Genomic DNA, 26,363 nt, shown 5'->3' with positions numbered 1-26,363 from the left:
TTCTGTTTTCCCACCATGGCCCCACATTTGTGGTCCTCAGTGTCACCTTCCGAATAGTGCAGTCATTGGGGACCAGGTAAAGGTGAAAGGTGACGTCCTCGAGATAGAGGTGATAGTAGATCAGTGTGATGGAAGTGATGGGGATGAAGTGTCCAACAGCAGGAATCAGTCTCAGAAGAATTCCCACTGGGGAGAAGCTTGGGTTTTCCAGTACTGCATAATGCTGTTCCACCCTGGCTGGCGTTTCTAGGACCATCCCATGTTCTTGAAAGTGGGCAACACGGAACAAGGAGATGTCCACTGTTTCCTCTGTGAGAGAAGAGATTCAAGTGATGTAGATTTAGTATTTCCATCGATCCATGCTGGGATGGGAAACTAGTACCCCATGGTTTAGAATGATTGTGAATTTGTTGAGTGAGAATGGGATGCTCAATTTGTTGGAACTGCTTGGGAAGGAACTATTCCCTTGTTGGAGGAGCTGTGTCACTGGTGGGCTTTGAAGTTTGAAAAGCTCATACCATTATGTTTTCTTTCTCTCCCATCAGAACACAAGCTCTCAGCAGCTGCTGTATGCTCCAATGCCATGTCTGCTTGCTTGCTGCCAAGCTCCTTCCAACTGAGGTCTTTGAATCATCCCCTGAAACTGTAAGCTCCAATAACAATTTTCTTCTGTATCCTGCCTTGATTACAATTTCTATTTAGTTTGTATTTATTTTTTAATGTTTATGAGAAAAACTAAAATTTAAGATCTACTAGTTAACTTCCTGTGACAACACTGCAGAATTATCAACTGTTTTATCACTACTAAATCATGATGCCAGGGAGGGTAAATGTGACTTGCTTCCAGAGGTGACTCATGCAGAATGCCTCTCATTGGGAGAGAGTTTTGACTTTGTCCCTGAATAGCTGTTGCGTGAATATTCACAGTGGAGTGGAGGTTCATGATGGTCTCCACCATGAATGCTATGAAGAATGCAGTCTCAGAGACTACTGACAGAAATGTGACAATCTGCAGGCTCACCAAGGGGCTACCATCACCAACTTCATTGTTTTGGGATTTTGAAGTGTCCACTAAAGTCTTTGTTGTAAGACAGAGTTTTGCTTTTATGAATGAGACCCAGGGTATCTTTCTTTGTCTACTGATGACAAAGCTATATGGATCCATGAAATGATTAATCTTAAATTTGAAAATCTAGAATCACCTTGGATCTAGGCCTGGGGGCGTAATGGAAGATTATCTTGATTGGGGTAATTGATTTGGGAAGATCTATCCCTGGTGAGTAACACCATCCCACGGACTAGGATCCAGGCCTGCATTAAATGGAGAAGGTCACATGGGCACAATCACTCACTGTTCTCTGTTCCCGATCTGGTGATGCAAGTTTACCAGGTGTCAGAGTTCCGGGTTCTTAGACTTCCATGTCATAATGAACTGACTTTACCTTTGAACAGTGAGCAAAATAAATCTATCCTCTCCCGAGTTTCTTTGGTTAGGTGGTTTTGTTTTTTTTTGTTTTTTGTTTTTGGTTTTGGTTTTTTTTTTTTTTTTTTTTTTTGAGTTATAAGTAAAGTAACCTGGACAGAGAGTTGATACCACGAGTTGTATTATTGCTATAAAAAGCCAGATCAAATGGCCTTTGGAACTGTTTTGTGTATAGAATATTGAAGAATTTGATACTTAGGACTGGACATACTGTGATATCCTGAGAGCAGAGCTTATGGTGACATTCTGGTGAATGCAGGAAAGACAAGAATGCTGAGAGAGGCAGTGGAGGTGCTCATGAGGGTCCAGAGAGTAGAAAGGTTTTAAATTTAAAGAAATTTAAATGGAAAGAATCTATTCATGCCACAGTTTGGTCAGGCATATAGATCTATTGTATTAATCTCCTGAATGTGAGTGAAGATGAATTCAGGTATAGGGGACTAATTTGTCAGGAAAAGTTTCTTGACAACCATTCTGAATGATTCTTCAAAATCATCTGTAGTTGTTGGAGAGATCATCATCTCAGAAGGGAAAGATGTATTGTACTGCGGCAATAGGAAAGGTGTCCTGAGGGCGCACTCTCACTCTATAGGCTTCAACTGTAAAGAGTCAAATTTATTTAAAGACAGAAAGCCTTAACTGATGGTTTTTTCTGTTCCAAAAACACTCAAGCAAGTGTTTCCCTATGGTCAGCACATCATACAGCTATTGGTGTGGCCACAGCTCAAAGCTGTCAGCAGAACTTGACAGTATCATCCCTATAGTTTTTTTTCTTTTTTTTAATGCTTGAGAGTTGCTACACTGAGGGGGTTCATTGAGTCAGGATGCACAGCTTCAAAGAGCAGCTGAGGCTGGGTAGTGTGTTTGAGTCAAAGATCCCATGAGGCGGTCCTGAAAGGTCATTTTATGAACCTTTGAAAGGGAAGCTTAGGAGGGAATGTAAATCCTAGGATGTTGGAGATGCCAGAACCACATTTTTTCTGCTAAATAAAGTTTTAGGCAAGGAGTAGAGACATGGTCCAAAAGAGAGGCTATGTGTGCTTCATTTGTAGATCTGGAGAGGTGGAGCTATCCAAGTCCTTTGGAGTCCAGTGAGTGATACCACGAGCTCCATGGCTGGACATGAAGTTGCAGAATTTGTGATGATGGAGTTTGTCTTGCTGTGGTGTGAGCATTTCTTGCTATGCCCTGGTACTTCTATGTTGGAATGTCAGTGTTTATTCTTTGTCATTGAATATTGGAAGCATGTAACTTGTTTTTTATTTCATAGGAGAGCTCATGGTTAAGACATTGCCTTGCATCCCTGTTTAGATGCAGATTTTAAACTCTTTGAGTTATTAAGGTCTAATGGTACCTTTGAAAGCAGATTGTATTTTTCATGATGAGATGAAACTGAAACTTTAGAGACAGAGATTAGATAGTCATGATTTAAAGTGATGTGCTTGGGTATGAAGTTGACAATAGTTAGAACTGTGAAGATGAATGTCACTTGTCAATTTGATGTGGTTCCTACTAATGGGCCCACTCTCATGACTTTGGGGCTAGATTTCCGGACTGCCTTAGGTGGTGAGGGGCAAGAGGGTAGAGGGCATTTCTTCTGCTGCTGGTTCATATTACCTCATTGCAGGTGAGTGGTGAGGCCAGCTCACTGCACTGGCTCATTCATTTCCTCTTGACCACGGCCAGCACTTCTGTGTTGTCCAGGCAAGCTGCAGGGTTGGCTCTCCCGAAAGTGCTGTGGTTAATCAGGGGCTGAGCCAGCTCACCCACTGTGATGACCCTAGGGCTAGTTCTCCCAACTGCTGCAGGTGGTGAGGGGCAAATATGTGTATGCATGTGTGCATGTGTGTTGTGTCAGCCCTACTTCTTACCCCACCTACTCATCATCTTCATACTATGAGCAAACAACTTTTTCTCTGCTGTGAATTGGATTCTACTGGTGTCTTGGCGATCCTATTGTGTTCCTTGAAGCAGGAGAGGAAGTAACCCTCACTAGCTACTTGTACTACTCCCGGTGGTCTTGTTATTACTTTTTTGGGTAGAATCTGGCTGTGTGGGCTAGAATGCTCTTGAATTCTAATTTCTTCTGCCTTAGACCCCAGAGTGCTAGAATTACAGGCTGTAGTGTTGGCCTTCTTTATGTGAGCATTCATTGGGAACCTTTTATTTATCAGACCATTTTCTGAAGGAATCTTTGGAGATCACTGCATTTGGAACACTTTATGAGCTTTCTCTCTTCTTAGAATACTCCTCTTTTGTGTCTCTAGTTCTCATATGGTGATATCATTTTCTCCCTGACTTTAGGAGTGTAATGGCTTACAGTGTTGGTTGACCATGGGTAGCAAATGTTGCTTGTAGTTTCCAAGATTCACTTGCAAAAACCTCTTCAAAACAGTGTCAGGCCTCTCCTTCCTGCCCCAGCCTATGGCTGCTGCAGTAAAATGTCCCACGGGAGCTGTCCAAAATGGCGGCTCCTATTACAATTGTGGCACCAGGATGGTTTAGAATACATGCTGCCCCGAGGAGCTGTCCACTGTAGATACACCTTCTCTCCTGCCTTAACTTGTAGTCTTGGTGAAACTTCAGGATCTGTCCCACAGGAGCTGTGCACTGTGGCAGCACCTCCTCTCCAGCCTCCCCAGAAGCCCTGCAGAGATGGTGGCTCTGCAAAAGGCTGGAGAGATGGCTCAGCAATTAAGAACACTGACTGCTCTTCTGAAGGTCCTGAGTTCAAATCCCAGCAACCACATAGTGGCTCTCAACCATCTGTAATGAGATCTTCTGGTGTGTCTGAAGACAGCTGCAGTGTACTTATTTATAATAATAAATAAAAATCTTTGGGCCTGGGTGAGCAAGGTTAACCAGAGTGAGCGGGGACAACTAGAACAAGCAACCAGAGGAGTGAGCAGAGGTCCTAAATTCAATTCCCAGCAGCCACATAAAGGCTCACAACCATCTGTACAGCTACAGTGTACTCATATACATAAAAATAAAATAAATAGGGGCTGGAGAGATGGCTCAGCGGTTAAGAGCACTGACTGCTCTTCTGAAGGTCCTGAGTTCAAATCCCAGCAACCACATGGTGGCTCACAACAATCTGAAATGAGATCTGATGCCCTCTTCTGGTGTGTCTGAAGATAACTACAGTGTACTTATATATAACAAATAAATCTTTAAAAAAATAAATAAATCTTTAAAAAACAATCAAGCTGCAGTTAGGAAGGACTTCCCACCCTAACCCACAAGTCTGATTATACAGGGAAAAGGAAGTGAAAAAAAGTCACCAATTTCTGAGTAGGAAACCCTACCATTCCATGAGCTTCCTTCCCTCAAGCCCCCACCAATCCCTTAGCATAAAACTTGAACAGGAAAACTCAAAAATCCCTGAGCTCCCCAAGTTCAGGACTTAAAATCCCATCAATACTCAATGTGGAAATCTCTGCCCTAAAAAGATACACCCCTCAGAAATCCAATGTAAACCCTGTCTATAGTCCAATTCCTTGCTGTCCACCCCTGGGAGCAGAGGGCAACCATCTCTCAATTTGTCCCTCCAAGTTTTGGACCCTCCAATAAATGTCTTCATGAGATTTTCTGTCTGGTGTGATTCTCTGGTTGGAAGTAGCCGAGAAGACAAGAAGCAATGAAGAGAAGAGAAGAAGAGAAGAGAAGGAGCAGGAGCTCAGGTTCCTGAGCTCAGCTGGGGAGACCCTCCCTGGGAGCTGCAGTGCCTCTGCCGAGGATGCTTCCTCTCAGAGCTGTGTGGTTCCTGGGACTCCAAGTCCCAGGATGTCCTCCCATCTGAGCAGAAGCAGTACACCTTGAGGGACATAGTTTGTAAAGAGTACTTGATAATCACCAGTTAATCTTGCTACTGAGGGCATCACTCTCTAATTAGCGATGCCTTCTGGAAAACATAAATAAAGTTATAAGCCTGGGATTCATGTTCTTCAGAGAAGATACATCCATCAGACAAGAAGGGATGGCAAACATTTCATTGTCTACCTATGTAAACTGCTCTGTCTCATTAAGGAAACCTTGGAACACTCATTTATCAGCCACTATCCTGCAGTTCCTAAGTGGCCTGTCAAGTCCATCCATTATTCCCACCCTCCTTAAGCTTCCCTTGGTTACCTTGGTTGCCTTTGAGTGACACAAAATGAGGGAGGTAGACTGCAGTCACAGTTCCTTGCTCAGCCTTGATGTCAAACAGAGGTCCAGCCACCATGAGACTCTGTTGCAAGGGAGTCTTCTCCAGGTATTGGCTCCAGGCACAGAATTCAATCTCGATTGTCACTGCCCTTGTCACCACAAAGTGGAGTCCTGTGCTGGGACAGTGGTAGGAACCAGCCTTGGGCAACTGCACTCTGGAAGAGGGAGAGGCAGACTCCAGTTCAAACCAGTACTACTCATCTGATGTGTGCAGACCCAGTGCAGAGCTTGGCACACAGCAGACTTCAGGCAGTTGACTCTGAGTTTTATTCCTCTGCTGTCCTATGTTGATCTCTGATTAGTCATTGAACCTCCCAATCTGTTTCCTCCTCTGTACATAGGGTTAATGACAACACCATCTTAGAGAACTGTGAGTGCTGAGTGATCTAATGCAAACCTCCATGTAACACATATAGGGAGCAGTCAGCTCTTCATGTGATGGTGATGAGGGTGATGAAATAGGTGTGTGTGTGTGTGTGTGTGTGTACGAAGTTTCGGGGATAAACCCAAGATCTTGTGCACACTAGACAAGGGCTCAAATAATCAGATACATCTTCAGTTTTTAGTATTTATATTCTTAAGCATACATTTCCCAAAACTGAGATTCTATCTGATGAAAATAGTGGTAAATCAGCCGGGTGGTGGTGGCACATGCCTTTAATCCCAGCACTTGGGGGGCAGAGGCAGGCAGATTTCTGAGTTCAAGTCCATCTTGGTCTATAGAGTGAGTTCCAGGATAACTGGAGCTACATGAAGAAACCCTGTCTCAAAAAAACAAAACAAAAAAAAACCAAACAAAAAAACAAAACAACAAACAAACAAACAAACAAACAAAAAAAAACAGTGGTAAATCATTGGTCCTGAAAGAATGCTTTACCAAGACCTTCAGGTATTTTCTCAACACTTTCTGTTTGGCAGTTGTTGGGTAGACAGGTGCCAGTTTCTGTGGGAGGAAATGAGAAGTGACAGTTTCTTTAGCTGAGACAATGACTGTGACAGTGTTGGAGGAGCTTAACAGGTTGTGGCAGACACCATGTTGTGTATTTAGTCAGTCATTTTTTTGTGAGACTAGAATTCTAGGACAGGGCTGCTGTACACAATTCTAGGACAGTTGCTGTACAACTATTGTGGGCTTCTTGGCCCACAATAGTTGTTAGTGAAGTAGGAATGCAGAGAGTACAGAGATTTAAGGTGAAGCTAAGGACAGGAGAACCTGAATGTAATGAGGGGAGGAAGCTATGTACACCAGGGACAAAACAACCATCAGAAAGTCCACATTTCAGACAATGAGCAAAGCTGAGCACAGTTTAGATGGAATGAAGGACTTGGGTCAGCACAGGTGATGTGGCAGTGCTGTGCTGGTTGCGGAAGATGAAGTCCTACCTTAATCATGGGGGATGTATAGTGAAATTATTGTGGGTGAAACCATGTGATGTCTTAGCCATATAATACTGTGACAGCTGTACTGTCACAATACTGTGATAGTTTGACAAGGAAAGAGTGAGCATAGTTGAAACAAATTGGAAATGGTTGATGGATCTGAGAAACTGGACAGAAAAGTGCTTGTGGTCTCCTGTTATATAAAGTTTTTGAAAAAAAATTGAAGAAATCCCCTAATTTTATATCAGCCCCAAATTCTTTTTTTTTGTTTTTTTGTTTTTTGTTTTTTGGATTTGTTTTTTTCTGAGACAGGGTTTCTCTGTATAGCCCTGGCTGTCCTGGAACTCACTCTGTAGACCAGGTTGGCCTCAAACTCAGAAATCCACCTGCCTCTGCCTCCCAGAGTGCTGGGATTACAGGCATGTGCCACCACTGCCTGGCTCCAAATTCTTATTTTAGTCCTGGCCTAGTCTCCTGCATTGGCAAAGGGAGGAAAAGTTACAGTAGAGACTGGGTGGGGGGGGGGATTTTAGCTGTGCAGATCCCGAAAGGAAAGTAGACTGGAAAAAGCCAGCCTCTGCCAAGAAGAGCTCACTCACCGGTACAGGTTCCTCTCTATGTCAACCACTTCAGTAGCCACAGGTCCTGTAGGGCCCCAGAAGTCATCATCAGTCCCCAGAGGTTCCATGTGTTTGTCTCCTGGAGAGACAGGAGAGCATGTATGAAAGGTCTTTAATGGTACAAGTTATGAGTACTACTCCTGTAGAAGAGGCCAGGCAGTGCAGTGGTTACTTTGTAATGTACCATGGCTGAACACTTTTCTAGATTGACCAGCCTAGGCCTTATCAGGAAGTGCATCTTCAGTCTGTATCATTAGTCTTTGGGCTACTTGTATATATACACGTGTGTGTGTGTGTGTGTGTATGATTTTGTTTTATTTCTTTACATTATGGTTTTTGAGCATATATCCAACATACCTGCTCCTAAGCTAGCTTCTGTGTTTTTTTTTTCTTCCTAGCACATCTCAGGTGGGTATGCTGGGAACAGAACCCAACTCAAAGGGTGGATGAGCAGGGATACAGAGGTGAGCACTAGGCCATAGCAGATCAGAATGAGACATGGAGCCCTGGTACAGAGCCTGATATGAGCCACAGGCTTGAGAGAGGGGCAGCAGTGTCCTCCAAGGCTGGGGGAGAAGGAAGTAATGCTCCCTCTTGGTTCTAGGTGTGGACGGTCTTGCAAGGGGTGGGGCTCTTGTTTACGGAGATCTTGTACTGTTCCATGTCAGAGACAGGGGGATAGAAATGATGACCATTTCCAGGACATTTATTGCAGATAATGTTTTCTGTATGGGACAGGGAATTTGCACCCATAAAACCTCACCAATATCACTGCTTCAACAAGATCTTCCCAATGACAACACTAGTTGACATGCTAATGTGGATGAGGAAAATCTCATAATGTCCCATGCCAAAATAAAGAGCTATAGGCACTTAACAGATGGTAGGAGAGAGGTCGCAGTTTTCCCCAGGCAAGGTTTACCATATAGGTTTTACAATCCTAAATGGCCACCCTCAAACACGTATACATAAACATCACATTTTATTTATATATACACGTATGTACAGATAAGCGTATATACACATATATTTAACAACAACAATATTAAATAAGAGTCCAGGAATTTGAGAGTTCATGGATGGAACACAGGAGGAGTTGGAGTGAATAGATGGAGGGGCAGGAATAATGTAAATATAGTACTAGCTCTTGTGTATGAAATAAAAAATTCAAACAAGAAAAACAAATGATGTCTTTCCCCTACAGACGCTCTTGCATCCAATACTTACAGGCTCTGGGTTGATCTCTTTACATACCTGACTGCTGTCTCTGCTGCTTCAGTAAGGCTGGGCTATCACTCACTTCTTTATCCATGTTTGTAGAAGGGACCATCATATGTGGCTCCCTAGATATAGAGACATTCTTTCTCTCAGATGCCAGGAAAAGCACAGAAGACCAGGGCTGTGTGCACAATATCCCTGCACAAAACCAACCCATCTGGGTTTTCACTCTGTCTCATGCTTCTTCTTTGAGCCAGAACTGTATGAACTCCCCATCCTCCTGTGCACACATGGTGCAGAACCAGGATAATCTCAACCCCTCCTTTGCTTTTAATGAATGTGTTCCCCAGTGTTCACACATTAGAATGCTAATCCCCAATGCAATGCCACAGTGCTCATAGCATGAAGGGTCAGACAGAATGAGATCACGAGGGCTCTGCCATCATAAAGGGGTCAACACCATCATCACCGAGGTAGAATCCTGTGTCCTGACTGGATTGACACTAAAGCCCGCCTAACTTCTTGCTCTCACCATTCCCTGTTGTGAAATCAGATGGAAGAGCAAGAGGGGCTTTTTGATGCAGAGCCCATGCCCTTGCCCTTCCTTATATGCAGAGCTGCGAGAAAGAATTTCTGTTCTTTATATGTGGTGCCCAGTGTCAGACATTGTGTTATAGCCAGAAAACAAACTAATAATCACTCACTGTGGATGCCAATCACCTAGTCATTACCTTCTAAATCTCCCCTCCTTTCTGTTCTCTACTCTACATTCACAAAGCCTTCATGCTAGTCCTGGGATGGAGTGAGCAGTGTCCTGAGCCACTGCCCCTATCCTCTGACAGGTATCCCTGCTTCTGACATCGTCCCTTTCAGCACATTTTCGGCACAGGAGCTGACCATAAAACATGGGAGGAGATGACACTTCATGACTGAAGCCACGGAATGCCTCTCATTGCCTCTGGGTAGAAACAAAAGTTTCTTGGCATGGTCCACTATTCTTGCTGTTGTCTCTGTCTCCTCCAGAGCCTCCTGTGTCACCCTTTCCTGCTCACTGACTTTTAGAACAGTGACTCTCAAATTAACATGTTCAAATGTCACCTGGATAGCTTGCTAAATCAGAAATCTCTTTGAAGGAAGCTGTCCTACCTCAAAGTCTAAGTCAGCACAAATGGACAGGGGCCTGAGAATCTGCATTTCCGTGGCTCTCTCAGATGATGGTGAGGCAGAGCTGAAGGTCTCCACACGTGGTTTCCTCTCCCTCCAAGGAACTTGCTCTCTCTGCTTCCTTATGCTCTGTGCCTGGTGTTTTCTTCTTGGATCTTCCCAGATTTACCAGCTTTGAGAGGTCACCACAGCTCACCTCAGCTTTGGATGAGGTCAGAGAGACCACCTCTGCACTCACAGAATCTCCAGTTACAGTTATGTGGACAGTTGGGGAGCAAGTGTTCTCTCCTAGCCGGATGGAGGTAATAAATGTTGGGCCATGTCTGCCTCCTTATACTCTGTGCTTGGTGTTTTCTTCTTGGCTCTTCCCAGATTTACCATCTTTGAGAGGTCACCACAGCTTTGGATGAGGTCTGAGAGACCACCACTGCACTCACAGAATCTCTGGGTACAATTATGTGGATAGTTGGGGACCAAGCATTCCCTCTTTCCTGGACTGGGGTAATAAATGTTGGGTCATGTCTGCTTTGTTCATGAATGTGCCCAAATAGTGTTTGATGTACAGTGTTTTTTTCAGGAATGTTTGTTTAATGGATAAATAACCCTCCTACGTCTAGAGGCCCCTCCATTTCACATGCAGCACAGAAGCTAGGAACTCAGGAACAGATGTAATTCATGGTCATGAACTGAAGTGTGCCAAAAATCAGGCTTTAGCACAGTCCCTGGGGGGTGGAAACAAACTTTTTCTTCCCTGAGGCTTCATATTTCATAGTAGAGTGCATATACGGGTATATGCATGTTTGCATGTGTGTGTGTGTGTGTCTGTGTGTGTGTGTCTTGGTGCATGCACGTTCTCTTTTATGTATGTGTCTGTCCGAGCATTAGTGTTTAAACAGTGATACTCAGAGTGTGTTTCATCTTTTAGCATTTCTCTGTCTTTCTTCACTGTGGCTTTACTTTCATTGTTCCAGTAGCCTGGCTTTACTTGTGGCTACTGTCATCACGCTTGCTGTTCCCAGAGGACTCTCCACTAACTCACCTTTTCATATTTTTTTCTGAGGGAAGAGCTTAAGTGGGCATGTTGTATGATCCTATTGTTTTTCTAAAAACAAAACACAACTTCTGTACATACAGACCTTCCTTACTTCAATTGCCATGGTTTCCTGGTTTTCTTCAGGCTCTCTGTGTCTTTCCTACCTCAGGTCCTTTTTCTTTCTTTCTTGGTTTTTTTTTTTTTTTTTTTTTGGAGGCAAGGTTTCTCTGTGTAGCCCTGGCTGTCCTGGAACTCACTCTGTAGACCAGGCTGGCCTCAAAGTCACAAGTCCATCTGCCTCTGCCTCCCAAGTGCTGGCATTAAAGGTATGTGCCACCACTACCCAGCCCCACCTCAGGTCCTATTCCCCATTTCTCAGCTTCTAACCAGCCACATAGGGCCAGGAGTGACCAGAGGGGATTCTTTGTCCCCTTCCCCCTCTTACCGTATGCTGACAATGAACAGCTTTGGATTCTTTGCCTCCAAGGTCCTGAGCTCTGTAGTCACCTGGTCACTGAGAGAGGCCTTGTCCAGCCTGCAAGCACAAGAGGAGGCTGTTTCTTCTGGCATCTACCACAGGATCTTGAGACGTCAGAGTCCAGGATCATGGACTCTGTTGTCTATGGATGGACATTCAGTCTTATCCTTAATAAAAAATCAGGACAAGGGAGGGAGACAGAGAGAACAGCAGCAGGCTGAGAGAAAGGAGATTTGCCAATGAGGCAGTCTCAGTGGGACTTTGTTAGTGTTTAGTGAGATCTGAATACAAGTAAACCTTTGAAACATTCCAGAGCCGAGATGTGGGGCTGGCCGTATACTTGCTTTCCACAGATCAGTCATTGGAAATAGATTGTCCCAGGGAGGGGAACATGGCCATAGATATAGGGACTCTTGTTGGCAAAGGCATCTGTATCTATCAGCATTCCTAAAGGCTGATAGTCATGTTCATATCCCTAAAGGGATTCTGGGCAGCTCTTCAGATGAACACATAGTGCCAGGATACAAGGTCTCATGGGCATTCATCTTGAAGGAAAGAGCCTTGGTTCCATTCTCACCCCCTTCCATTCCTTTAGTGCTAAGGAGGGAAACCTTGTCCTTACATAGAAGCCACTACCAAGGTCCTCTGGTCCATTCGTATGACCTTCAAGTTGCAGGGTTGCTGATGGTGTTAGAGTAGTGCCTGACTTCTCTATGTTTTAGAGTCTTCAGTTCTAAGCATGGATACATCACTCCCACTCTGCCTGCTGGGAGGCACAGACAAGGCAGGAGGGGAAAGGCTCCTCCTGCTCTGAGAGGCTGTGCAATGACACTAAGATGCTTCATGGGGAGGGCGACAGAGCCTTTGAGTTCAAGATTGCTCTGTCTCTAGGAGGAAAGGAGACAGCTCAGAATTCACACGAAACTGAGTTGTGTGGAAGGCAAATGTGCAGCAGAGGCCAGTCCTGGACATTTTCTTCAGTGTGTGAGGAGTAATCACGGCTGAAAATGTGCTGGGCGGAAAGGTGCCAAACAGCTGGGCCTGTTTGAGCTACCAGGGATGTGAAAATAAGAATCCCCACTGCAAAACTGCTCCTTTAGGTTTGGGAGTTGCGGCAGAAGGCCAGACAGAGGGAAGAAGTCTCAGGGCTTGCCTGACTCTTCCTGTTGGCTGGAAGAACCAGCAGGCTCCAGAGCCTCTGCGGTTCTCTGAGCTCATGAAGGGCACTGGTCAGGAACCTCTGGGAAGTGTTCTTTAAGAAACTCACATACATGAAATAAATATTTTTTAAAAGATTTACTTATTTTATTTATATGAGCATACTGCCACTGTCTTTAGACACACCAGAAGAGGGTATCAGATCCCATTACAGATGGTTGTGAGCCACCATGTGGTTACTGGGATTTGAACTCAGAACTTCTAGAAGAGCAGTCAGTACTCTTAACTGCTGAGTCATCTCTCTAGGCCCCAATAAATAAATATTAAAAAAAGAAACTGCCTATGGACGTGTGCTGGGAGACAGGACAGGGAGTCGTTTAGAGACAGGAGGAAGGGCTGTGTGGAGAAGGACACACATCTCCAGGGCTGTAGTTCAAATGCTTTCTTAGTCTGCATGGAACTCTAGGCCAGGAAGAATGGTACAGCTCCAGGTACTGAAAACTATCTTAGGCTTCTGTAGTCAACCCCTGAGACTCTCTGTGGTTCCAGGTCCTATTGGTTCCACAGCCTTCTCCAATTCTGCCTTTGCCTGGACTGCTGGCTTCATGTTTGCTGACAAGGCAGATTTTTCCTTCAGGCCTCAGAGAGCCCTCTTGGGCCATTTAATAAAATTAAGCCACTCACAGAATTATACTCTCATAATATTGTTGACTGAACAGCATTTGGCAGTTTGTCAATACAGAGTCACAGACTGATGGGTGATCAATGTCTGATTTTTTCCATATTACTCAGAGGACAGAGCCATATGTGTTGGTGTTTATTTTGCTAGGGCTTGCACCAATGCTCGGCATACAGAGAAGCTGATATGAATGCATACACATATGAATTAATGAATGAATAAATGATTGAGGCACTCTCCTGGAATAAAGCAAACCCAGGAGTCCCTTACTATGTATATCCATGCTAATGCATGTGATTCCACCATGCCCAGCTACTTTACCTAGTATTACCTAGTATTATCTTTGTTTTTACACACACACACACACACACACACACACACACACACACACACACACAGAGATGTGTATATATATTGTATGTCATTTCGTAGGTAATATGTAATATACAATTTATGTCCATGGGATGGGTATCACATTCCACTTAAACCATGAGGACACTGAGTTTTTGAGAAGACAGTGACTTGCCCAATCACAGGGTATAAGTAGCATAGCTGGTCAGGAGCCAGACTGACTATGAATTATCTATCCATTTTCTTTTCTATGGTTTGCCATCTGGGAACTCTCCTATGTCCCTTCCCCTCTTTTCATTCAGAAAGGAATTGCAGGGCTTGCTTACCACAGGATGAGGAGGTTGCAGGCACGATTCCTGAGCCCCTCACACAGCACCATCACACCATCGTCACCCAGGTCATTCAGCTGCAGGTTTAGCTCAGTCAGGCTGGAGCGGGCACTGAGCACTGAGGCCAAGAGTGAGCAGTATGTGGATGTGAGGCCACAGTCAACAAGCCTGTGAGGGAGATGTTCACCGTCAGCTTCTCTGGGGCTCATTGCTTTTGAAAATTTCTCTCATGTCTCCACTTGTGAGCCTTGGCATGGTGAGCTGCTAGTGGTTAGTTCTCTGCACCTGAACTTCAGGAGCAATGGATATAGGTCAGGACCAATGTTCTGCTGCCATTGGCCATGGCAGAGCTCTGTAGGCCCAGGATAGTTCACTGGTACCTTTCAAGAGTCATATGACATGAAATTCTCCAGACATAGGATAGAGCATGATCTCCCCTTTTCCTCTGTATCCTTCACTTCTGCTCTAGCCATGTCCTCAGGACATGCTCCACTGAAGCCCTCATGAGACCAGTGTCATCATTAACTAGTGGGGTTCCTTGATGATCCCCAAGAACAGAATCCCATTTGTTTATCACAAGAAGTTTGGCATGTGTCATAGGTGTGGTAAAGGGAGTTCAGCGAATACTTGATAAATATTAAGCCTCACCCTAGAGTCATCCTTTGCCTTTAGTCTCCTCCCATCCACCCCTACTTCAGGGGAGAACCCAGGTTAGGCTCACCACAAGGTCATCAGTTGGCAGTTAGGATGTCTAAGGGTTGTACAGAGACTTTGTACTGCAGAGTAGCTCAGTAGATTTCCACTTAGGTCTAGATTCACCAGGTTTCTTGTGAATTTAAGATTGGAGAAGAAAATGTTCCAATTGGTATTAGTGATCGGGGTCCGTTTATATCTGAGGGGAGAGAGAGGTAGTAGAGAGATGTGCCTTATGTGTACATAGTCTGTACACAGTTCCACATAGTAGATTGGGTTTCTATATGCCTGAGCTCCAGGCACCTGTATGCCATCCCTAGAATAATTTTTTTTAAAAAAAGAGTTATATATATTTTTTACTTTGTGTATATGATACTTGCCTGCTTGTCTGTGCCCTATATGAATGTAAGAGCTGGCAGAGGCTAGAAGCTGGGCCTGGTATTTTCTGGAACTTTCAGTTAAGGTAAGTTAAGGATGTGGATACAATGTTGGTGCTTGGATCCACATCTTTTGGAAGAATAGCAAGTGTTTTCTTGATGACCCATTCTTCAGCTCTCAGAGGATGGCAGTTTTGATGCATGGTTAGTATTTACACTGAATGAACATGGAAGTCCAGAATATATTATTTAAAAATCATGAGGTGCCGTTATGAGCCACACACAGAGAAATTGCTCACCTTGCCATCTTTGATGCCTTAATTTTCTGAGCTGGTCCTTTCTCTTGTTTTCCTTGTGTGAAATGGACTTCTGTTTTTTCCAGCCTTTTCTGGCTGACTTTTCCTCTCAACTTTTCTATCTTCCTAGCAGCTGACGACTTCCATTTTCCCATGGTATCACCCCATAATCCTAATGGCACTGTCCTGTTCAAGTAGGCTGGTATTCCTGGTTTCTCCTGTCATATCTTGCCTCCATCTCTACATACTCAGATTTCTTCTGAATCTTCACATCAGACCTCTTCTACTTGAAACATCTGTATCAAGCCCTTCAAAAGTAAGTTTAATAACCATAGACTTAGAAACAACCTAAGATAGCCAAGAATAGGAACATGATCCATTTCATCATGTTATTCTCTGTAGGCATTATTCTCTGTAGCCTATTCAGAATGATACTGTTCCAGACATTTAGTTCCAGGAGAAGACAGCCTTGATTCATTAAGAAAACATGAATATAAAACAATAGGTAAAGTGTGACTCAGTTTTCCCATAGGCAAGTATACAGAGAATAGACTAAAGTGTATAACACAATTTTTCTTTCTGCTGTGGATCAAAGCCAGGGTCTCAAGCTTGCTAGATGTGGTGTTTTGAATGAGATGTCATCCTGAGTTATGGGCATTTAAGTGGTTTGTTCAATTCATGGTACTCTTTGGGGAGGCTTAGGAGGGGTGGTTTTGTCGTAGCAAGTACGTGATTGGGGATAGACTTTAAGATTCCAAAGCCTTGCCCCTGTATGTCCCTGTGCTTCATTTTTCCAGCACACCACTCTGCTTGTATTCACAGAAGCCTGCAGGCACCAGGGGCAACCAAGCCCTGCAAAATCACCAGCTTGCCAAATCCCCTAAAGCATATCCAAGAATGTTAACCTTCACCCTGTTCCCTGTGCCCCATTTCAGGCCCACCACTCTGCATCTATTTTCAGAAGCTTGCAGGCAGCATAGATAACCTACTCCAAGCCCTTGCCTGTCAAGGTCCCTTAAAATATACCTAACACCCTTGAACTATATCCACCCCCTGGATTCCATTTCATGGCCCATAATTCTTCCTGTCTTCCCAAAGGCCCTTGTGTTACCAGGGATCTTGGACACTGGTACTATGGATCTCAGATGCAAGGTGAGTGAGTACCTGAAACCCTAGATGCTATGCAGGCCACAAATACTCCAGGGGAGACACCATACTGGGGCTGAAGAGTCACTAGTCACCAGAACCCCAGGCCACTCAGGTTGAAGACAAGAGGAAACATAAACCAAGGGAAAAATTGATCCAAAAATATCCATCCAACAATGATAAAGTCAGAAATCAGCACCTAAGGCTATATTAATAACAAAAGTCAGAAGGGTAATGGCCAGTATAAGAAAACAGTCAACAAGAGTTGGGGCAATTTTGTTGCAGGAAACAATAAAAAAACAAACCTGCATGTTCCCATGCTTGAGCCAGCAACTCTTTGCCCCGGTGGGGCCCGTCATGCACTGGCAGCCAACCTGTTTTTATCTTGTGGAGACTCTCTGGCCCAGAGCTCCCAAAACATCTCCACCCAGGTCACTATGTTCCCACTGCAGGTTGCTATATGCCAACCCCGTGCTTCAAATCTCCCATGGCCTTTGTGGTACACTCAGGTAAACCCACGCTTTGCTGCTGTATCTTTTTCTCTTGAACCCAGATGAGCTGCTGTGTGAAGGGAAACACAACACAAACTTAGTTCAGAAATGACAGAAACTCAATCATTGGGTGCAGCAACTAAAATCCTAATTTTTTAAGCCATCTTAAATTTAAATCCTCTGGTGGTGAGTCCTAATGCATCCACCATTGAAACCAGGAGACACTTGTAACTACATCTTGTCCTCATGCTATCCCCATCCAAAAAGGGCCTAACTCACCCCTGCTTCCTCTTTTCCTCTCCCCAACCCAGAAGTCCCGCCTACTTGCCCTGTGATCGGCTCCTTTATTCATTAGGGGATTGGTTCATAAGAAGTCACCTGAGTATGACTCACTCCTTGTCCTCAGCCCCTCCCAGGAGAGCAGAGTTAGCATCAAAATACAAATAGCACCAGACCCATCCACAACACAATATGACCCCACCAGAGCTCAGCTATCCAACTACATCAAGTCCTGAATACCCTAACATAGTTGAAGCACAAGACAATGACTTTGAATCCAATCTTATGAAGATGATAGGATCCCTTAAAGAGGAAGTGAATAAATCTGTTAAAGAAATATGGAAATTGCAAGCAAACAAGGAAAGAAAATGAATAAGAAATGAAAATGGAAATAGAAGCAATAAAGAAAACACAAACTGAATGAATCCTGGAGATGGAAAAAAAAAAACTAGGTAAGAGAACAGAAAGCATAACATGTAAGCACCACCAACAGAATACAAGACATAGAAGAGAGACTTCCAGAAGTAGAATATACCAAAAAAATGACACATCGATAAAAAAGTTAAATGAACAATATTTCTGACACAAAACATACAGGAAATTTGGGATGCTATGAAAAGACCAAAGCAGAATAATAGGAGTAGAAGAAGAAGATTCCCATCTCAAATGCCCAGAAATAATTTTCACCAAAGTCATAGAAGAATAATTTTCTTTTTTTAAAGATTTATTTATTTATTATATGTAAGTACATTGTAGCGTCTTTAGATATACCAGAAGATGGAGTCAGATCTTGTTACAGATGGTTGTGAGCCACCATATGGTTGCTGGGATTTGAACTCAGGACCTTCGGCAGAGCAGTCAGTGCTCTTAACCACTGAGCCATCTCTTCAGTCTTGAAGAATAATTTTCTAACCTAAAGAAAAAAATGCCTGTACACATAGAAGAAGCTTATGGAACACTAAATAGATTAGAGCAAAAGAGAAAACCCTCCTGCCACATAATAATCAAAACAGTAAATATACAGAACAAAGAAAGAATATTAAAAGCTGCAAGAGAAAAAGCCATGTAACATATGACGGCAGAAGGATCTATTATAATAAATCAAACTTCTCAACAGAGAGTGTAAAAACCAGAAGAACTTGGGCAGATGTCTTGCAGAGTCTAAGGGACTAGAATGCCAGCCCAGACTACTAAACTGAGTCAAAATTTCAATTATCGTTAGTGGAGAAAACAGGACATTCCACAACAAAACCAAATTTACACACTATCTATTCACAAATCCAGCCCTACAGAAGATAGTTGAAGAAAAACTATAACTTAAGGAGGTTAACTACACCCAAGAAAAAACAAGTAATAAATAATTTCACACCAGCAAAACCACGACAATGGAAACAGACATATATACACACCACACACACACACACACACACACACACACACACACACACACCCATCACCAACAACAAAATAAAAGGAATTAAAAACCACTAGTCTTTAAAATCTCTCCACATCAATAGACTCAATTTCTCAATGAAAAGATACACACACACACACACACACACACACACACACTATCAGAATGGATGTGAAAACATGATCCATCATTACACTGCATGAAAGAAACACACTTCAAGATCATTATCTTAGATTTAAGGACTGGAACAAGATTTCCAAGCAAACGGACCCAAGAAGAAATAGCCTTGTAGTAGCCATTCTAATAAAATAGACTTCTAACCAAAATTAATAAAAAAGACAGAAAAAAAAAATAAAAAAAGACAGAGAAGGACACTTCACACTCATCAAAAAAATCCACCAAGATGACATCTCAATTATAAATATCTACCCCTCAAATCCAAGGGCACCCTCATTTATAAAGGAAACATTGCTAAAGCCTAAATCACATATTAAACTCCACATGTTAATAGTGAAAGTCGTCAACACCAATGGACAAGTTATCCAAATAAATATTAAACAGAGTAACAATGGAACTGAGAGATGTTTCGACTCAAATGGGCCTAACATAAAAAAATTCTCCACAACACGCAACACCTCACTGAGTCTTCTAAATTGACCATATTCTTGGTCACAAAGTCGTAAGTCTCAACAGATATAAGAAAAGCAAAATGACCCTCTGAATCATATCTGCCTAGCATGGATTAACCAAACAACAGAAAACTTACAAATTCATGGAAATACTCAATATCTACTCGAAGACTGGGTCAAGGAAAAAATACAGAAATTAAAGACTTTCTAGAATTCAATGAAAATGAAGGCATAACATATCCAAACTCAGGGGACACAATAAACACAGTGGTAAGAGAAAGCTCATAGCACTAAATGTCTTCATTAAGAAATTAGTGAGATCTCATACTAGTGACTTAACAGCACAGCTGAAAGTCCTAGAACAAAAAGAAGCAAACACACCCAAGAGTAGTAGATGGCAGGAAATAATCAAACTCAGGCCTGAAATCAATAAAAGTAAAAACAAAGTGGATGATATAAAGAATCAATGAAACTAAGGGTTGGTTCTTTGAGAAAATTAACAAGATACACAAACCCAACCAAATAAAAGGCAGAAAGAATATCCAAATTAACAAAATCAGAAATGAAAAGGGAGATATAACAACAGACACTGAAGAAATTCAAAGAATCCTTTGCTCTTACTTCAAAAACCTGTACTCTACAAATGTGGAAAATCTAAACTAAATGGGCTATTTCTTTGATTGATAACACTTACCAATACTAAATCAAGATCAGGTAAACAATCTGTATAAACGAACATTTCCTAAGAAAATAAGAGCAGTCATTACAAGTCTCTGAACCAAACCAAACCAAAGTAAACAAAATCCCCCCAGGGTCAAATAGTTCACTGTTGAATTCTTCCAGACTTTCAGCGAAGATCTAATACCAATACTCCTTAAATTATTCCACAAATAGAAACAGAAGAAACACTGCCAAATTAATTTTTTATGAGGCTACAGGCATTCTGATACCTAAATCAGACAAAGATTCTACCAAGAATATTATTTCAGTCCAGTCTCCCTTATGAATAGTGAAGGAAAAATACTCAATAAAATATTTGCAAACCAAGAACACATCAAAAACATTATCCACCATGATCAAGCAGGCTTCATCCCAGGCATATATGGAAATTCAACAATGTAATGTATAAACAAGCTGAAAAAAACCCATGGTTATTTCATTAGATACCAAAAAATTATTTAAAAAAAATTCAACACAGCTTCATATTAAAAGTCTTGGGAGAGATCAGGGATACAAGGTACATACACAAGATACAGCAAGCCAATAGCCAACATCAAACCAAATGGAGAGAAACTTAAAGCAAGTCCACCAAAATCAGGAACATGACAAGGCTATCTACTCTCTCTATAGTTATTCAGTATAGAACTTGACATTTTAGCTACAGTGATGATACAAGCAAAGGGGAACAAATGGAAAAGGAAGAAATAAAACTATTGCTATTTGCAGATGATATGGTAGTATAGATATGTCACCATAAAAGTTCTACCAGAGAACTCATACAGCTGATAAACACCTTCAGCAAGTGACTGGATACAAAATTAACTAAAATAAAACCCAGTAGTTCTCCTATATAAAACAACAAATGGGCTAAGAAAGAAATTATGAAACAACACCTTTCACAATAGCCATAAATAATATAAAATATCCTGAAGTAATTCTAACCAAGCAAATGAAAGACCTGTTTGATAAGCACTTTAAATTTTTGAAGAAAGAAATTGAAGAAGACATCAGAAGATGTAAAAATCTCCTGTGCTCATGGATTGGTAGGATTGTAAAAATGGCCACACTACCAAAAGCAATCTGTAGATTAATGAAACTCCCATCAAAATACGAATACAATTCTTTTAGACACTCAAAGAACAATACTCAAATTCATAGCAAAAAACCAAAAACCCAGGATAGCTAAAACAATCCTGTACAAATGTAAAAAACCAACCAACCAACAAACAAAATTGCCGTATCACCCTCCCTGATTTCAAGCTGTACTACAGAGCAATAGTAATAAAAACTACATGGTACTGGCATGAAAACAGACAGACAATTCAATAATTGGAATCGAATCAAGGAACCAGAGATAAGTCCAGACACTTATACATGCTTGAGTTTTGACAAAGAAGCTAAAATTAGACAATGGAATAAAAAGCATCTTCAACAAATGTTGCTGGTCTAACTGGATGTCTCCATGTAGAAGAATGCAAGAAGAGTCATTGTATTACCCTGCACATATCTTAAGTCCAAGTGAGCAAAAAAATCTCAATATAAAATCATATACACTAAATCCAATAGAAGAAAAAACAGAAAGTATCTTTGAACACATTGATACAAAAGACTACTTCCTGAACTGAACACCAAGAGTTGAAGGCACAAATATCAACAATAAATACGACCTCATGAAACTGCAAAACTTTTGTAAGGTAAAGGACTCTGTTAAAGGGACAAATGGCAGCCTTTGGAATGGGAAAGATTTTCACCAGCTCTACATCTGACAGATGGCTGATATCCAAATGTAGAAAGAACTTCAGAAACCATGAGGGGCAATGTTATGAGAGAAAGCCCACCACAACACTATTAAATGATATTCTGCTATACTTGCAGACAGTCGCCTAGCATTATGGTCATTGGAGAGGCTTCATCCAGCAGGTGATGGAAACAGATGCGGACACCCATAGCCAAACCTTAGGTCCATCTTGGGAAATCTTGTGGAAGAAGGGAATGAGGGAATGAAGGAGCAGGAGAGGTCAAGAAATGTACAGAATCAACTAACCTGGGTCAATCCAGTCTCACAGTGTCTGAACTGGAGATCATACATGGGATGGATCTAGTCCCCCTACACATATGTAACAAATGTGCAGCTTGTTCTCCATGTGGGATCCCTAGCCACAGGAGCTGGAGCTGTCTCTGACTCTGCTGTCTGCTTTTGATTCCATTTCCTATAACTGGGCTGCCTTATCTAGCTTCAATAGAAGATGCACCTGCAACTTGAAATGCCAAGGTGGGTTGATGATCATGGGAGGCCTCCTCTTCTCTGAACTTAAAGGGCAAGGGATGGGGAGGTGAGGTGAAAGGGTGGAACTATAGTGCTAGGGAAGTTTAGAGATCCCTCCAAAAAATAGATAGGAGCCAATTTGATGCAACTCAGAGCAGGGTCTTTATTTTATTCGAGCAAACTTGGGCCCCTCAGCTCACCACCAACGGGCAGGATGGTTTTGGTGGAGAGAGGAGTCCCGAATGTCTATCAGGGCAAGGCTTTATAGTAAGCAACAAGAAGGGAGTACGTGTGCAAGCATCTAATTAGAAAGCTCCTGTGGCCTTCAATGTAATTGGCTGGTTCTGGGAATCATATCATAAACTTAATTTTTGTTGTCCTCTGCATTGGTGGTCGTTAGGCAGTGAGTGGGCTCGTAACCTGGGGGATGCAGGTTTGTTGGGGCAATAACCTGGAGACACTGGTCTTGTTGGGGGTGTAACCTGGAGACAGGAGCTAGGCCCAGATTTTGTTGGGAGGCAACTTGGAAACTAATGCTAGGTACCAGCCTGTTAGTTTACCTGAGTTCAAATTTAGGTCAGGTTCTCTAAAATGGAGTCTGAATTTAAAAGATTTGGCTTCTCAGAACTGGAAAGAAAGGAGGGGGAAGCTACAATTGGGATGTAAATCAATCAGTCAATTAATGAATAAAATGGAGTACAGATTTAAACAGAGAATTCTTGACAGAGGCATCTCTAAAGGCTATGAAGCACTTAAAGAAATATTCACCATCCTTAGTCATCAGGGAAATGCAAATCAAAGAAACTCTGAGATTCCATCTTACACCTGTGAGAATGGCTAAGATAAAAATTTCAAGGAACAGTTTATGCTGGTGAGAATGTGGAACAAGGGAAACACTCTTCCATTGCTGGTGGGGGTGCACACTTGTACAACCATTTTGAAAATCAATTTGTCAGTTTCTCAGAAAATTGGGAATAGACATCTAGACACAGCTTTATCACTCCTGGACATATATCTAAAAGTAGCTCCATCATACCACAAAGGCACTTGTTCAACTGTGTTTATAACAGCTTTATTTATAAATAAATAAACTCCCAGGTTACAAGCCTACTCACTGCCTAACAACCACCAATGCAGAGGACAACAAAAATTAAGTTTATGATATGATTCTCAGAACCAGCCAATTACGTTGAAGGCCACAGAAGCTGGAAGCAATCTAGATGTCCCTTAATTGAGGAATGGATAAAGAAAATATGGTACACTCACACTCTGGACTTAACTATTAAAAACAATAGTATCATGAAATTTGCAAGCAAATGGATGGAACTAGAAAAAGATCATCTTGAGTGAGATAACACAGATCCAGAAATACAAACATGTTAGCTACACATTGAGGCATAAACACAGCCAAAAAACCTCAGACCCACAATTTGTCCTGTGTACAAGAAAGACGGAGCAGATTTTGAGGGAAGGCCAATCAATGGCTGGCCCAACTTGAGACCTATGCCGTGAGAGGGAGCTCACCCCTGACACTATTAATGATATTCTTTTATACTTGAGCTCAGGAGCCTAGCCAATGGTCCTCTGAAAGGCTTCTCTCAGCAATTGATGAAAACTGATGCAGAGACATACAGCCAAACATTGCATGGAGCTTGGGGAATCCTGAGGAAAGGGAGAGGAAGAACTGATAGAGCCAGAGGCGTCAAAAGACACCACAAGAAACAACAACAACAACAACAACAGCAACAACAACAACAAAATGCCTTACAGACTCAACTAACCTGGGCTCGTGGGGGCTTATAGAGACTGTACTGCCGACAGAGAGTGCATGTGACTGATCTGAACCCTCTGCACATATGTAACATTTGTACATCCGAGTCTTCATGAGAGGCTCTTAAAGTGGGATCTCGTAAAGTGGGTTTTCTTAAAATATATTGTCTGCTTTGGAGCCCTTTCACCTAACTGGCCTGCCTCGTCTAGCCTCAATAGAAGAAGATGGACTTACTACAACTTGATATGCCAAGGCTAGTTGATATCTATGGGGGGCCTCCCATTTTATGAGAAGTGGATGATGGGTGAATGTGGAAGAGAAAAGGTGAAAGGGAGGGAGTGGGAGGAGAGGATTGAGGGGAAGCCATGATTCAGATATAAAGCAAATATCCAATTAATAATAAAAATAAAAATATTTCAAAACCTTGAGCCATTCCCAGGACATAGTTTCTGCCTCCTGCTTGTGGTATAAGACATGAGCTTTCAGCTGCTACTCCAGCCATGCTCTCCCCGTGCCATGATGGACCCTGATATCTCCTCGAACCATGAGCCCAAATCAACTCTTCTATAAGTTGCATTGCTCATGGTGTTTTATCAGAGCAAAGGAAAAATTATCCAACATAATAAGCAGTCTTTCTACTAATAAGTTCCATCCTTAGCTCACAATATTTTGAGACAGCATCACACTATGTAGCCCAGGTTGGACTGGGACTTTTGGCCTTGCCTCTGCTTTCTGAATTTTAGATGACAGGTGTGCACAGTCAAGCTCAGTTTCTCCAATTCTTAACGCTGTACTCTATGAGAAATGGAGTTCTGGTTCATACTAACTTTTTTTTTTGTTTTGATAATTGATATATACTCACTTTTCTACAAGCATTTATTGGTCAATCCTAATAATATAAAATAACCATTGACACCTTCCTACATGTATGCAACATGGTTTGAACACATGTGCTCTTTGCCCTACTTCCCCCTTCTCCTCACCCCTCCTGTTCTCTCACAGTCATTCCATTACTTTCAAGTCATTTGGTTTTCACACGAGCTTTTTCTTTCCTGTTAAAACTGGTGTCAAAGTCCTGAAATCAAGGAGTCTTTCCACTTTAGCCTTCTGAATGATAGAATTTCAGGCTTATGCCAGCAATTCCAGTTCAGATTATTAGGAGAAAAAGTTTCAACACATGAAAACAGTAGACTTTAAATAAAAATGTTACTATGATACTTTGTATATGCTTGGGCCAGGGAATGGCACTATTAGGAGGTGTAGCCTTGTTGGAGTAAGTGTGTCATTGTGGCTGTGGGCTTCAGACTCTCATTCTAGCTGCTGGGAAGTCAGTATTCTACCAGCAGTCTTCAGATGATGATGTTGAACTCTCAGCTCCACATGCACCATGCCTTCCTGGATGCTGCCATGCTCTTGCCTTGATGATAATGGACTGAACCTCTGAACCTATAAGCCAGCCCCAATTAAATGTTGTCTGTATAAGAGTTGCCTTGGTCATGGTGTCTGTTCACAGCAGTAAAACCTTAACTCAGACAATTACTTACCTCAAGAACCTCTCCACTTAAGTAAACACTCCCTTCCCTGATACCCGGTATGGGCTTGGTCATGGTAAGAATCACTTCTTATGTAATTAGAGTAGTTGGCTGTTTTCTTACACAGTTTCTCTGGTCCTTGGACAGCAATTGTATTTCTCCTCTTGTGATTGATTGGTAGGTCATTGTATAAATAATTACTAAATGAATATTTGTGGGGCACATCATGTAGAGGTAGGTGAGACACATACTGATACTAAGTAACCACTACTGCACAGGGGTAGCAAACTGTGGAAGAAGTCTACCTTGCTGCTGGGACTGGCGGAAATTTAGGGAGCTTTTCAGGTGAGTGCCAGGGCCAGGCTGCCTTCACTGACATATATAGATATTATCTGGGCAGTGAAAACATAGGGACTCTAATATGTATGCATTCTGAGGTGATGGGAAAAGAGTTCAGGGCCAAGGTTACTTTCATGGAGATAGGGGATGGTGCCTGCAGGAATGAGCTGTTTCTCAGAGAGAAATCTTGTTAAGAGCAAGGATCAGTAACTGTGGCCATTGGAACCCCAAGAAGGATGAAGATGATTTGAATCAGAGAAACTGGGTGTTTCTCACTGAAGCATAGGTAGAGACAAGTTCATAGTCCC

At 42.3% G+C, this 26,363-nt stretch overlaps 1 protein-coding gene across 5 annotated transcripts in view; it reads right to left on the bottom strand.

The window, feature by feature from the left end:
- LOC127694894 (NACHT, LRR and PYD domains-containing protein 1a-like) overlaps nt 1-26,363 on the bottom strand; it is a 118,945-nt gene that overhangs the window by 21,989 nt on the left and 70,593 nt on the right. For all 5 annotated transcript variants that reach the window (XM_052196649.1, XM_052196648.1, XM_052196651.1 and 2 more), the window contains exons 4-10: nt 14,824-14,994; nt 14,100-14,270; nt 11,553-11,642; nt 8,947-9,035; nt 7,672-7,771; nt 5,615-5,847; nt 47-309 (exon numbers count right to left, since the gene is read on the bottom strand). In XM_052196649.1, coding sequence (XP_052052609.1) covers nt 47-309; nt 5,615-5,847; nt 7,672-7,771; nt 8,947-9,035; nt 11,553-11,642; nt 14,100-14,270; nt 14,824-14,994 — 1,117 coding nt within the window. The remainder of the gene's footprint in view (nt 1-46; nt 310-5,614; nt 5,848-7,671; nt 7,772-8,946; nt 9,036-11,552; nt 11,643-14,099; nt 14,271-14,823; nt 14,995-26,363) is intronic.

The sequence above is a fragment of the Apodemus sylvaticus genome, chromosome 10 (assembly GCF_947179515.1).
Source record: "Apodemus sylvaticus chromosome 10, mApoSyl1.1, whole genome shotgun sequence".
NCBI classification, from domain to species: Eukaryota; Metazoa; Chordata; class Mammalia; order Rodentia; family Muridae; genus Apodemus; species Apodemus sylvaticus.
This window is presented reverse-complemented; position numbering and strand designations above follow the sequence as displayed.